The sequence below is a fragment of the Notothenia coriiceps genome, unplaced genomic scaffold (genome assembly GCF_000735185.1).
Source record: "Notothenia coriiceps isolate Sejong01 unplaced genomic scaffold, NC01 NC01_scaffold00034474, whole genome shotgun sequence".
Lineage (NCBI taxonomy): Eukaryota > Metazoa > Chordata > Actinopteri > Perciformes > Nototheniidae > Notothenia > Notothenia coriiceps.
In genome coordinates this window covers 83,519-98,521 of record NW_011367175.1, presented here as the reverse complement: position 1 = coordinate 98,521, position 15,003 = coordinate 83,519, and the positions used below count along the sequence as shown (strand labels likewise).

At 38.0% G+C, this 15,003-nt stretch overlaps 2 protein-coding genes across 7 annotated transcripts in view; both read right to left on the bottom strand.

Moving 5' to 3' along the window:
- tbc1d4 (TBC1 domain family, member 4) overlaps window positions 1–8,649 on the bottom strand; it is a 28,231-nt gene extending 19,582 nt beyond the window's left edge. For 2 of the 6 annotated variants that reach the window (XM_010790635.1, XM_010790637.1), the window contains exons 1-3: window positions 7,167–8,648; window positions 937–1,065; window positions 615–852 (exon numbers count right to left, since the gene is read on the bottom strand). In XM_010790635.1, coding sequence (XP_010788937.1) covers window positions 615–852; window positions 937–1,065; window positions 7,167–7,565 — 766 coding nt within the window. In that variant the 5' untranslated portion in view covers window positions 7,566–8,648. Of the gene's footprint in view, window positions 1–614; window positions 853–936; window positions 1,066–7,166 lie in introns of all 6 variants that reach the window. The other 4 variants (XM_010790639.1, XM_010790642.1, XM_010790636.1 and 1 more) reach the window with 3 other exon arrangements.
- Window positions 8,650–9,458: 809 nt separating this feature from the next.
- commd6 (COMM domain containing 6) lies at window positions 9,459–13,554 on the bottom strand. The gene is made up of 7 exons (XM_010790634.1): window positions 13,358–13,554; window positions 12,174–12,232; window positions 11,665–11,730; window positions 11,496–11,572; window positions 10,950–11,118; window positions 10,705–10,857; window positions 9,459–10,618 (listed from the first exon to the last, which is right to left on the bottom strand). Exons 1-7 carry the CDS (start codon window positions 13,380–13,382, stop codon window positions 10,568–10,570), a joined length of 600 nt encoding a protein of 199 aa, XP_010788936.1. The 5' UTR covers window positions 13,383–13,554; the 3' UTR covers window positions 9,459–10,567.
- Window positions 13,555–15,003: the final 1,449 nt, after the last annotated feature.

Below are 15,003 nucleotides of genomic sequence, written 5' to 3'. Positions count from 1 at the left end.
GGCTGTCTTTCATTTTGACACACAGAACAATGTTATAATAAACATACATACATACTGTATGTTAAATGGATATATCCGCCTTCTTTCATTTATCTTTCCATTCCCACAAGAATATACATAAAGAAATGGCATATTTTGGACATAGTTCGAATGGTGATTAATCATGATTAATTAGTTTTTAAGCTGTGATTAATCTGATTAAACATTTTAATCGTTTGACAGCCCTAGTAAAAATGTATACTGTCTAGGTCTAACCTTCAACACAACAAATATGCCATTTCTTATATTGCTATTTAGCATCAGATCTTCTACATTAATTATCAACTGGTGAGGAGGCTGATTTATTGCCTGGTAAGTAAAGCTTACCAATTCAGAGAGCTATTGTTGGCTTATTTAGCAATAAAGACTATCACTTCTTATTTTACATTTTTCGACCACGACAACAGTAGAAACTAGCCTGAATGCCTCCTCAATCACAGTTTGTCGTGTCACACGCAATTGACAAGAAAAAAGCTACCTGCAGATTCAGCTTTGACCTCTTACTGTAGTTGTGTGCACAAACCGATTTTGACATATGAGCTAAAGCTAATCCTCAAACTGTATGAGACTCTTACCTCCACCTCCATTCACTTCCTGCACTCCTGGGCTTTCCGGGGCTTGTACACTCTCCTTCAGAACAGAGGAGAGGGGGTCTCCATCTTCCCCAATAAGGAACTCCACAGGGGCATTCTCCGTGGACCCCCGTTGGCCATTTAGCAGGCGCAGGCGCTTTCGCTCGACCTCATGCAGACGAAACTTATCAATGCAGTCATCAACGAGTGTGGATGGAGCCTTTTTGTGCAGAACTGTCACCTGGAGTTGTTTTAGAAATGTAACCGCATTAATATAATTGCCTAATGAAATGGAAAGACTTGTTCTTTGAGAATTATTTTTTACCTTGCCACAATAAAGCACTTCAAACTTCTGGGAGTTGTAGAAGGCCTCTTCAGCTTCCTGTTTGGGCTTGGTGTCTCCCTTTAGCGCTGATTTGGACACTTGGCGAATTCTGCTGATCACCTCGGGGACCTGTAAGAAAGGAGAGTGGAACAAAGACACATAATGAATAGGAAGACATTAACAATAAAAAGCTTAACAATAGGAGAAAGGAAGTGCACAGGAACCACATGCTAGAGGAGCTTTTCCCTGCAGCTCTTCTTACACCTGGATAAATAACATAGCTCAACAATAATCAACAGTTTATGACTAGTTTAAAGTTATATTAAAAATTAAATCATATCAATGCAGCTGTTTTCTAACATACATGTAGACCTAATGCTCAAGCAGAAGTCAACACAAAACAAGTAGAACTGTGTTTAGCTGACAGTTGCAGTTCACCCAACAACTCTTTTGTTTTGATAAACAAATAACATGACCTGACCTCATGCTGCGACTTGAAATAACTCAAGGCTAAAAAAAAAACAGAACTACATATGAACTAACTAAATCTAGTCAGAACAGACAGACCAAACACTGCATTGATATAGAAACAGGCCTGGAGACAGGAAACGCCCACACTCTATCGTGCAGAAGACAAAAACAAAAGCACTGGAAAGAACTGGAGACTTGAAGGTCACTCAGCCCATTTCTGCTACACTCGTTTGGGCACTGCACCTCCTTGACCTCCTGCATCCAAGCAGGAAATTAATTTTGGTAAATGGCAAGCAGTAAAAAAGCAAGTTGAAAGTAAAAACACAAGTCTTTCAATGCACATTCTTAAGCAATACTTGGGAATTTGAAGCCAATCCATCATTCAGCCATCAGAGACTTATTGATATTATAACCACTTAAGCAGACACAACTGGACTGACAGCCTATGAGTTCCACATCTCTAAAAAGCAAAAGTGCTAACAAGAAGAACAAAACCGCAGTCAAGGTCAGACAAATACTGTGTTTCTCAAAAGAATGAGCGCTAAACAAACAGTGTCTATATCTGATAAGAGTCCCCTACTGACTGTTGAGCAAATATGCTATGCTAAGTTATGTAACAAAAGTGGTCCTTCTTTATACAGTAGGTGTGACCAGAACAACAGGATAGAAGCCAGAGGGCAAACAGTAAAAGAATGATTGTGTGAATATAGTAAAATATCCTGAGAAAGTATATCCCTGCCTCTCGTGGAGTCCTGCTTATGTTTGAGACACAGAGATCAAGTATGTGTCTGCCATATTGCTGCTTTGGCTATTTTAAAGTCTCATTTACCAAGGGCCTACCTTCCAAAGCATGGAGCTGTGCGTGGCTGGTGACAGAGGGCTGCATTGAGATGAGGAATAGGGCAGGTGGTGTTTGGTTGTTCATACATACACAGCCATCTGTTCAACTGGAACCAGACTGACCTGTGTAATTGATTTGGTAAAAGTTTGTAACAGCTGGTTTACTTTTCTCAAATCCTTAAGAACTTTCAAAGAACCTTTTGAGAGAACAGCTAACTTCAAGGTGCGGAGACAAATGTCTACACATGAGTACACAAAAATCCTGAAATATGTCAACCTTAGTTAGTGTTTGAAAAACAAAATTAGATTTTAAAAAGCATTGGAAAAAGCCGTGCTGACACCATGACATCAAGGTAATGTAGAGGCCTTGGTGTCTGAGGATCACAGCGGCAGTATCTGATCCGTCACGCAATAGGCCCGTGTAGGAAAAAATTACAGCGCTGACTTAACATTTAAAGGCAATGCTAGATTATACATGTGTAAGATGAAGCCAGAGCACCATTTCCTCTGATTAATTATTTGTAGTTAACCCAATACAGAGCCAGTAAGGGCTCTCATTTCTTGGTTAGGGACAGGCACAGACAGGCCAAAAGCTGTTGGGAAGAGCCTTGAGTTTTTTTTCCATTTATTCAAACACTCCCCCTCTGACGGCTTTTCAAACTGGTTATTACATCTAACCTTCACCCATCATTGCCTGGCTCTATCAAACAATATTAGTGACACTGGCTGTGATCCAATGCCTGTCTATATAAACTCTGGCAGCTTTAGAGCTTAGGTGAAAACAAACAGGAGGATTTTCCCCTGGGAGCTGGAGGAGTCCTGAGCGCTCAGTGCATGGTTCATGTCATGTCAAACCTCCCAGTAGACCCTAATAATATCTGGTCAAACAATAGGCTAGCCTTAAGATAGTTGTGTTGCCCTTTTTAACCTAACCACGTTGAAACCATAGATTGTATATGGTTCAAAACCCAACACACCGGCCCACACCATCCACAATTAGGCCTAATTAGACACACAGGTTATTATCATTGTGTCAACACCAGATAAGGATGGAATCAGAGAGAATCAGTGGCATTGAAGATAATACCCCATGTCAGAACAGGAGCAATCCAAGATTACATGTTTTTCACTTTGACAGAAATCAATATGGGGCACCACAGTAGTTAACATGGTAAAGCAGGTAACCTATGTACTATAATATGTAACCTATGGCCCTAGCGCAGAACCCAGGGTTCAGATCCAACCTGTGCTGCTTTGCTGTAAGCCATCTCTTCTCTCTCCCCTTTTCCTGTATTCCTTTGACTGTACTATAGAGTGCAGGTAGAAAAACTATATTTCCTAAATGAAACATAAAAGTCATCAATGTAAGTTGTTTTAAACTTACTCTAAATAAATTAAAAAAACAAGAGCATCAAGTTAAAGATTAACTTAGTTTTCCAAACTTCAAATGTCACATTTCAACAGTTGAACCCAACAAACAAAAAAAGAAAAAAAATCATCCAGAAACCAAAATATATGCAACTGAGAAGAACTGTGTCATTTAAGAATATAATTTGAAATCTGGATGAAGAAAGTTTTATAAACATAACTGTCTTTGTGTGACTGGAACTTTATTGGTTCTAGAGGACATTACTGTGACGTCATCCCAGTGCTTTTCCATCAGCCTGAGGACAAACTAGTCTCTGTAGTGTAACAAGTGAAAGTTCATGTCTCAAAGCAAAACAAAGCAGGACAAAGGATCACATGTCACCTTGGCATGGGCCAACAAGCTTGTATTAACTTGTATAAGTGAAAATCTTAATGTATAAAGACAGCTGAGAGATGAAGCAAACTTAACATCCGTCTTTACACTATGTTACATTAAATAACACGTGATATGTCCATGGAGGATCTATGTGGAGTGTCTTTAAGTTGGTATGTCATTACAGTACAACGTCTAACAAAAACAATATGTGTTGGTTATAAAACTTAACCTTCATATTGTGTCTACAGTCAAAAAAATAAATCCTTTCAATTTGCACTGTTACCAATGTATTGTATTGTATTGTATTGTATTGTATTGCTAAAGTCAATTTGTTCTCAAGGCACGTTTTCCAGAACCAATCAAGTACTTTATCATCTCATGAAAACCAGATAAGAATCCAGGATCCTTAGCTTCTCATTTGGAAAGAAATCGGATCATATGCACGTCCACTTCACATTCCCTAGCTAACCAAAGCTAGCACAGGTGTGACTCAGCAAGTGTATTAACACCTTCCTCTCCCAATAGCAGCAAATGGAAAATGTCTTTGTTTTATGTTTCATAACAGGTGGAATATAAAATGTACATTTAAGTTTTGTATTGCAGTCGACCTTGGCCTTGACTCATGAGTGCATCGTGTAGCTGAATGCTGACCGGCACTTACAAGACAGCAGAGGGTCACCCAGTGAGAGATTCCACTGTGGCCCATTTCCAAGTGAGAGCAGAGGTGGTCTGTGGTTTACACTGTGAGGTTAACACTGTGCAGGCTGGGCATGTCAATCCTGGCTTGATAATGGGATAATTGACACATGTTGGGTCAGTGTTACATTTGTGCAATGAGAGTCTCCCTGAAAACAGATGGGAGTATCCCAATCTCAGAGCCAAGTGAAGATCAAAATGACAGTGTCTGGTCAATTATTATGTACAACCTGCTGTCATGGATACACCAATTAACAGCCAAGACATGACTGAATGAGCCCTTAAGGACAGAATGGCTGCACATAATGCATAACTGATTCATTTTAATCAAAAGTACATGTGAGAACAGAAGTTGTATTTCAAGTTGAGGAAGTCGAACTTGATTTGAAGCACCCAATCTTTCAAAAAAAAGAACAGACATAAGGAGGCATGCCATCTTTATCTTTAGACTGTGATTTATTAGACTTCTGATTTATTAGGTCTTCAACCTAAATCAAGATGAGCAAACTAAGCTTCTCTGCTCTTTAAGACATCATGATCACATTTCATTTTAACCTTTCACATTGTATTGGTGAACGCCAGCCTTTTCTTAGGCTTTACACAATGTACCCGACCCGTGTCATGTCTACAGCTAAAAATAGATTTAAAAAATATGCCTGTCAGTCCACAACAAGCCAAAGACTAATTATGTCTTCAAAATCAGTTTGGACAAAGGAAAAAATCACAGTAGCACGATAATAATATATGTATTTAAAATAAAAAAGGATTTACAAATATAAATCATTAACTGCAAGAGGTTGTTTACATGGCAGCAGTGTACTGGTAGAATAAGCCATGCATTCCACCTGGTTCACCTTGTACTGGTTGCTAGCTCACTGGCTGCCAAACCAGTTTTTGTTGCGTAATAATGTTCAATGAGGTATGATGGCTTTCTGACTGCTGGAAACACCTCGAAACACCAGACACCTCGAGAGTGCGTCTGCCATGAATGTGTTGCCTCTACTCTCAGCTTTCACCAGCAGACAAACAGCCTGTGAGCCCGGCACATACCACAGGAAACATGATACAACAAGGCCGTATTTTAGATCAATGCAGAAATGTGAGCAAACGTGAGCTGGCTATCTGTTAGAGAACATTATTTGTGAAGGTTTCCTTGTCCATTGAAAAAAACAGTAATAACACAGACTTCAGTTTGTCTTGCAGCAGGTGAATAATCATGTTGGCCCAACCCTGAACTCAATGATTCGTAAACACACAAAACATGTGCACTTCTTATTCACTGCTGCATACATGCAAGCAAACATACAGACACACGTATACAGACACAAACACATCAGCGCTAATGGGATGAGCTCTTGAGTGCAATGTCTCAGACATACACTTTGACTGCATTTCAGCAAAAACCTAAAAAACTGATTGCATGATCATTTTTTTAAACTCCCACGTTCCTGATTTTGGAATGTTTACCACATTTTTTGGTTTATTACTCAACAGTGGCATACTGGTCAGCATAAATGTTGCTGACTCAATATTGTGCCGATTCAGTTGTTGTCACACTATGTTTACCAGGGAGGTCATCTGTAACAATTAGCAGTCCATTGCATCAACAGAAGAAAAATATCCCAAACCATCTTGGTAATCAATTAATCCTAAATGCTATTTTGAGCCTCTCATATATGGAGATTGCGTGCCTTTTTGAACTGTTTTGATGTGTTTCTTCCTTACTCCAATGACAAATACATATCTCATTGTATGCTCTTTGTGCATTGTCCCTTCTCAAAAACAGAAAAAATAAAACATCTAATATTAAATTGAATATTTTTTGGATCTGGACTTGAACATTAGTATAGACAGAATGATTATTATAGAAAATAATCTGCATATGTATCGACAATGAAAGTAATCATTAGTTGAAATCTTTCCAGAGAGATGAAAGAGGAAGCACAGAGATGGATTAACTTTTCCCAAAATCCAGTGTGCTCTGTTTATCATTGCCACCGACCAGTGGCCTAAATACTTAATACCAAGGCAAACATGTTTGGACCATTTACTAATCTATTGTCTGTTTGAGATTAAAATACATTGTTCTCACCTAAAGGAGATTTCAAATCAGGCTTCGCAGGACCTTCCTTTGTCTTCTGTTTACACAATTCATATTGGTCATTGGAAAAAAAAACAGGTGGGCATAACTGTAAAGTCTGACATCAAAGTGGATTTTAAATTGAGGACCTTTAGGACACGTTAAATTATAATCCCTTTGGAAATAAATATGACAAAGATAGACGGAAGTTTTGTGAGGTCAAGTGCCTATAGCAATACTAGATACATATATTTATAATTTGAGTTATAAACAGATCCCTTTATTATTTTTGTTTAAGTGTCTTATTCTTTAACATGAACTTAGGTATACTGCTCTCTTCCTGGTCTAGTTGCTGCTGTGACACGTGTAAAGGTGTTTTTGACACCTGGACAGGCCTACCTGGTTGGGGTCTCCGGCCTTGAAGACGTGACAGGACATCTCAGACTCTGGGTTGTCAGGCTGGCCCCGCAGGAGATAGGCAAAGTAGGTGAGGTCATTGCTGTTGTGGATGAAGCGAGAGATGAGCTGTGCTTTGTGTTCAAATATAAAGACTGAAGAGTTGTTGCTGTTGGAGGGCACACATCGGATGAAGGGGGGGTTGAGGGCCAGTTGGACCTCTCTCGGCTGCACCACGGGGCCGCAGTCGCCTTTCTCACATTTCCTCCGGATCTCCGCCACCAGCCACGGCAGCATGGGCAGGGTGGACCGCCTGTCGAGCGAGGACCAGCCGATGTAAGTCAGGGAGAACGCCCTGTCCGACTTCGGGGGGCTGCTCTCCCTCTCATCCTGACTCTCCATGTCGACTTTCAGCTCGTTGACAGCGATGTGGGACTAAAGACTACTTTCAAAAAAGGATGTCGATGTATCCTACCATTCCCTGCAACCAAGATCGCACTAGTTGTGGTTAGTTTGCAACAGTTTCCTTGTCCACATCCACAGTGAAAGAGCTACAACCAAGCGATTTGCTACATGCACAACATGTGCTCGCCCTGCCGATCAGCTGCAAAATCCATGTTATCAAAATATCTCCGATGCACAGTTTTTTCTTCTTGGATTTCAGGTAAATTAACTTATAAGGTCATGTATTTTGTACCTTGCTTCCCTGCTCTGGCGCTCCACTGTTTGCATGGGCAGTGACTCAAAAAGCTAAACAGTCCCGTACTGTACTGTACTGTCCCAACCCAGCTTGCTTGCTAAAACGTGGCTGTGGATTGCTCCTGTGTAAACACAAGTCGCTCAGAGAGATCTGATTTATTTTAACGTTGCTCCTGAGCGCATAAAGGGGGGTGCATTAATATAGACCCAGCCCTTAAATCCTATAAGCCATGACGGCGAGGTTGCATATATCTAACATACATACATTGATGCTTGTTTATCGCCTTTAGAATGCAGTCTTCCAAATGTGATCCTTTCTTCCACAACGCCTTAGAGGCGGAGCGGCTGTTGCGCGTTGACGACCCGCCCATCCAGCCCATGTGCTGGGGGAGTGGGCAGGGCACAGCGCGGTGTGAAACGTGACAGGACCAAGCTCCACTTTTCCCTTCTGTGCAGAATAACTGGAAAGCCTCTTCCATGGTAGTGTTTGGACATTTTTTGCAGCCCCCAGCAGGACCATAAATCTGTGAATTGTTACTACCTAACTGCCAGAGGTGGAAGAAGTAGCCTACTCATTAAGTTAAACTACCAGAGTCTAGGAATACTATGTTCCAAGTAAAGGTCCTGCATTCAAAATGTTACTCAAGTAAAAAAAAGTACAAAAGCATGGGCATCAAAATATACCTAGAATACCTAACGTAAAACTACTCTCATTATGCAAATTGGCCCATTTCAGGATAATAATCTATAATGAGAGTACTTTTGATTACAATTACTGATGCATTAATGTGTTTATTAAAGCTGGTAAAGGTGCAGATAGTTGTAATGACTTTGTATGCTGTAGGGTAGCTTTTGAGTGTTACTCCGTGTGATTAAAGTCTTATTTAATTGATGTTTATACTTCACATGTTTATTCAAAATCTGCAAAGTAACTAAAAGTATTAAATACATTTAGTGGAGTAAAAGTACACTATTTACCTCTGAATTCTAGTGGGGTAGAAGTGCAAAGTAGAAATAAATTGAAATACTCAAGTAAACTTCCTCAAAATTGTACTTAAGTACAGTACTTTAGATTAGAACATGTACTTGGTTACTTTTCAACACTGCTAACTGGTACATTAAGCACACGTTTTCAAGACCAGACTTGGCCAAATAATAATATGTTGGCAGAAGTATTTGCAGTACTCTACTTAAGCAGTTCTCAACTAAATGTTTACAAGCAGTCTTGGAAAGCTGTACTCACATCTGATATCCTAAGATGTTCCCATCTACCCAATGCAATCATGTTAAGACCCCGCCTATCCCCAAAATAGTATCTGTGCCATATATAACCTCATCACTCAGGCAGGAGCCACTAGAGCTCTGCTACCCTACAGACCTCACGTCACTTTATGTGTATAGTATACACATTATAAATGTAACTGTATACCCCCAGTTGATGAAATAATATGGTTTTGCTATGAGTGTTGACATTGTATCTAATTGACTGGTTACAATGCATTGCAGCGAAATTTGAAATAAGAGGGTAATCCTTTCCTATATGGTTCACAGAATAGAGTAGATAACATGGAGCAAATAAGGGATAGTGGCTAATAGTCTTAATAAGTACATTTATTCTGATTAGTGAAGTTGCCAACAAATAACCATGCAATGAAGATTTACATTTAATAATAATTGTTTGCATCATTGTTGTATTGCATGAAGAGAGGACTAACCACAGAACAAAAAAAGCAAAGGTTTCCACGGTAACGGACGATAGCCATTTCAGCATTACCAAGAAAATAACACAACAAAGTAAGTTTTCATAATTTAGATGTGTAGAAAAAGCCCTGTAAAAATGTCATGTGGATGATTTCCCTCCCAAACAGAAATAGCCAACAAGTAAAACTATACAGTACATATCCACCCATCTCTAACCTCAGGTAAACAATACAGCAATATGGCAAAGATCATTGTTTCACTATGGAAATGTAATTAAATTCTGGACAGTCTAAAAGAACAAAACCAAACGGAAAACCATATAATTGTTAACCATTATGTAAAAACGAAGCACACTATTCATATTGTTTGTTTGACAGGGTTTGCAGTATTATAAGTGTGTAGATATGCACTTAGTGGCAAGTGTATTAGGTACACCTAGTTAAAAATAAAAATACAACACCACTTATATTGATACAACAATCCTGCAAAGGCATCCTACATTCGCATAGGTTATATGGTATATATGTTTTTCTTCTGTTTTAGAGGGGTGTTGATGTAACTATTTGTTTATTTTGGAGGATGTCATTTGTGTTGCTGTTGAATTGTATTGCATCTCTCTGTATATTGCAATACAGTTTAACAGTACCTCACTTGACCAGAACAAAAAAAATCATATTGGAGTATATGTAGTATTACAGATTGACGTGTATTAGACTGCATTAGCATTCATTGCACATTAGTTCATGGGAGAAAGTAAACTTACGTCTTTGCAATGAAAGACAAGCATTTATTTTACTAATTTAAACAGCTGGACTTCCTAATGATAAATAATGTAGGAGCTTAAGTAATATACAAAACATTTAAAGTGCAGAGCAGACATTTGCCCTAATCCACAATATGAGACAGAAGACACACACCTGTGCCAAGCTGTTCTACCAATGGTTTCATGTAAACTGGGGTGTCATTTCAACCAGCTCCTAAGCTCCGATGCGTGCTTGCATCCATCACACAGTCTCCATAACAGCTGCCATCTCCTTGAACTGCTTGTGGAAGTTCTGCAAAGGAAAAAGAAGAATCATAAAAATCAAGCATGTAATAAATGTTACCAACAACACTAAGAATCACATCAATAAATACAGACCTGGAACTGAGGAATGGTCATTTCAAAAGACTTCTGACAGATCTGCCCAGAGGGTTCAACGATTTTTAACAGAAGAGACACGTATGGGGAGTTGAGAGAGCGGCAGGTGTCGGAGCTCACTGCCATGCCGAGCTTCCACTGCATGTCCACTAACTAAAAAAAACAACAACGTCTCATTAGCCTTCAATTAGACAAAAGTGTGTTCAGGTCACCAGTAATGTTTTGAAAATGAGATAAGGACATACCTGACCGATGCTAAGCGCTGACTCGACCTCCTGCTGAGCCCGGACTGATGCACCGTGTTCACTCCACAACCTGTGCAACAGCTGAAGGGAAGCTTTGGGCCACTTACTGCTGCCTTCTTCCAGCCTCTTCACAAGGTCGTCCCCAGAGAGGTTACTCTTCCCAGCAGACCTGAAGATACAAAGGCTAACTATCACACTTTACGATAAATGTAAATATTTACGCATGATTTTGCCTTTTGTCTGGCAAATTAACGAAGATGATTGTAAAGCTAGGATACGCAATTAAGAGCCAATGACAAGGCTTGCTCTGATCTAAGGGATATTACTCATCTGTTTGCAACTTATGAAAATAAAAGCCTTGAATCCTTGAATGAATCCTTGGATCCTATTAAAACAATATACTTCAAAAGGGGCAAACAAAAATCAACATGTGGGCCTTTAAAAATAATATAAGTAATACATGATAGCTAGACACACACATTTTAACATTACATTTTAACATGCAAATTCAGAGGCAAAAAATAATAATAATTGGACAAAAGATACCTGAATGTTAACAAGAGAAATCTGATCATGTTCTGCAGAGCCTCATGGTCACATCTGACTCCAGCTCTCTGGAATTCCTGCACAGAAAAGAAAAACAACTTATGAAAGAGGAACTTGGGAAGATGGGTTACTGTAGGTTAAAAAATATGTGAAGTAAACATTGACTCACATCAGACATTTCAGCTGAGTCTACTCCTTTAGTTTGCCCTTGAAGGTAAAACAGAATATGGCGACACTGTGGATAATAGCAGATTGGTTATCAGAAGTGTAGCATGAGCTCCATGACAACCACACCACATCCTGTTCGACTTGTGCAGAGTGGAGCTCCTATTAGCAAAACACACTATATTGTAGTTAGCATCTGATTGTTCACACTGAGAGGTTTGCTCCACTACAACTTGGTTTAATTTATTGTCAATTGAGAAACCCATTCTGTGCCTGAGGTAATCAAACAAATACTAGAGGCCAACATGATGCTGAGTCAATCATTTGTATACAGCCCAATATCACAAATGTGCCTAGGCGGTATTTGTGCGACTACTGGTGCTTCTATTCTAAGCACATTTGTATTTGGTAATAATTTAAGATGATGTTGTATTCTTATTTACCTTTTTGTAGATGTATACTTGTTTGCAAACTGTACAGGGATATAAATAATCAAAGATGCGTCATACTCACTGTTTCCGCCAACAGATCTGGAGAAAGTTTACAGATGCTGTCCACAACTTTGTTGACACCTGAAACACAGGAGCGAAGTAAGTCATTGTCACCTGAGTCTAAATATGTTAATCCTGGTGCCTCTGTCATATCTGCTTATAATCTGCATATAATGATACAATGTCTTTATTTATGATATAACTGTTAAAAATAGTAGTACATATATCCGTTATCATTTTCTTTGACTTGCTTATTACACATCTTTCTTTTCTTAGATGTTTATTATGTAAACAGACAAGAGTGTAAAATATTCAGGACAGGAAAATAGAGTAGACACCAAGGTATAATAAGGTTCAATACATAAGAATAGGAATTGTGATTTTTTAATATAGAAAAATAAAGAAAACATTTACTTTCAACAGCCAAGGCACAAAAGGTTATCATTCATGTCATTAAATATATTCCAATGCCAATGGCTAACATGTATGTAAGCACTTTAAAGAGATGTATTTAACTTAATTATATAAAGTATTTCTCAGATAAATTACAGACAATGTTTCCAGAGACAATATCATGTATTCAGATTATTCTGTTATGCATATATTCCCCATATCACCCTGAACATCAGACTGGTATTTGATTAAAAATCGAAGATGTTTGCAGCGATTCAGTGGTTCTCTTTAACTAGGCTAGTAGGTCAAAAAACCAATGCAAAAAAGTAATCTATTTGTGTGTGCTCCGACCACTTTTAAGCTAACGTATAAACACTTACTGTGCCACAAATATTAACCGTCTGCAGGATGATCTTATAGATATTATGCCATTTCCGAGCTTACTCGTGTGTTTTCAAAACAGATGCAGCTAATGGTATTAATGGGAAGCACGAAATTGTACCGACGACAGTCAACAGATTTGAAGTATAGCAAAAATAACTACCCGTTTTCGGTTAGGGTAAGGTTGGGTCAGGTTATGAATTAAGAAGTGTTTTGGGTTATGGTCCCCTGACGTTAAGGAGAACTCATAATAACATGTTTTACACTTTATACACTCTATGGGTTTACACACCTCCAGCTAGCTACATAGTTAAGCACACGCTAATGACAAAAAACAATACATTGCCTGGGTGATGTACCTCTTCTTCCCCTTTTTAGTCAAACTACAATTTACTGAAAAGATTGTGATGCTACATGAAGTTAAAGACCCACCCTGAGACTCCTCTAATGCTGGCATCTCCTCTCACAGTCAGGTTGCAGGATACACCGTCGTGATAATTTTGCCACTTTAGCGACTTTCTCGCTTGGCAATTTGAGGACCTTAATGTTATTATATTGACAAGGACAGCGAGCTTTTGGCCAGAGAAAACTATTCTCCTTTGAAGAGGATAGAGAATGTTCTTCTTCTTTTCTGTTTCTCAATGGATCAAAATCATCGTAAAATATGTATACCGCCACCTACTGGTGAAGTGTCAGTTCTTCTTCTAGGATTTTACTAAGACAGCAGCGCCATCGTCTGGCGGCTTCTTCTTCTTCTTGAAATAAATATGTATTATTATTTATTGTATTATGTTATATACAAACATAGGCGTCATTTGCGCTGGGGACGCTGCAGACATGTCCCCACCACTTTTTAAAAGTATAACTTATACATTTTCTAGAAAACAGCGTGCACAAAGAAATGTAATAAACAAGAACATTGGTTTAGTGTCAAGATGTGCAATTTGGACATGTTGTTTGGTCTGTTTGCCTGAATTAAATGTTATCTTTTTGTTTAATGTTCTTGTCAGAGGGTACCAGAATGTGTAGTTTACATGTTAAAAGAAAAAAAAAATTGAGATCATTGGCTTCTTGAATAATTTTCCCATGGCCAGACATATAATGATACTATCGTGAGGATAATTAAGACCTTGTATTTTAATGCTGACCAAGTCCTTTCTCTGGTGGACAGTCTGAATAAAGAATATGTGCTGTTGAAAGACTTTTAAACGCTTGAACTTATAAATGCAGGGATTTCTCATTGCCAGGAAAAAAGGGTAGTTTTATTCAGATAGTAACAGAAAGAGAGAAAGGACTTGGTCAGCATGCAAATACAAGGTCTTAATGATCCTCCTCCAAATCCGGCAGCACCAATACCTGGTCTGCCAGATTGAAACATAAAAAGTCCTGTACCTTTGTGTATGTTTATTTCTTAAAGCAGCGCACAGAAATCTTTGTCCCCACTAACAAAAAAAAAGGAATTGTTATTTAAATGTATTGTTATTGCCAAACATCTGTTGATGCAATATTTTTTATATCATTTATTTTTTTAAAGTAATGAATTTAATTAAATCACTTTATTTTATTAGTTTTAGTCAAAATACATGTCCATATTAAATATATGTATTTTTTTTTTTCAAGCTAGTTTTTATGATTGTATTAAATATTATATTATTATTTAATTGTATTTATTTCATTATCATTTTATTTAATTATTTAAATTATTATGTAATTGTTATTTTATTATTTTAAAATTATTATTATAAAGACACGTGCATTTTCAGAGCACAGACTACAAGGCTAACAAGCAAAACAACATTGTGTGAAACATGCACAGACACAGACATTCATAAATATATAAATGTAAGTGATTTTTGTTTAGAAATACATTAAAGATTTATAATGTGTTCCTTTTTTATTCTCAACTCATATATTTATACATTAATTTCTTTATTTCCATATTCATTAACTTGTTCTTGTGTTTATTTATTCCTGTATTCATTTCCACATGTATTTCTTTACTCCTGTATATATACAATTTTTCTTGGGATTATTTATTCCTATATTTATTTCCACATTTATTAAAAAATTCCTGTATG

What these genes read in the sequence shown, in the direction of transcription:
- commd6 (XM_010790634.1), bottom strand. Translation starts at nt 13,382, where the DNA reads ATGCCAGCATTAGAGGAGTCTCAGG. An exon ending in TTTCTCTTGTTAACATTCAG is followed by an intron (nt 11,119 to 11,495) that starts GTATCTTTTGTC and finishes TTGTATCTTCAG; the next exon opens with GTCTGCTGGGAAGAGTAACC. An exon ending in CAGCGCTTAGCATCGGTCAG is followed by an intron (nt 10,858 to 10,949) that starts GTATGTCCTTAT and finishes TGTTTTTTTTAG; the next exon opens with TTAGTGGACATGCAGTGGAA.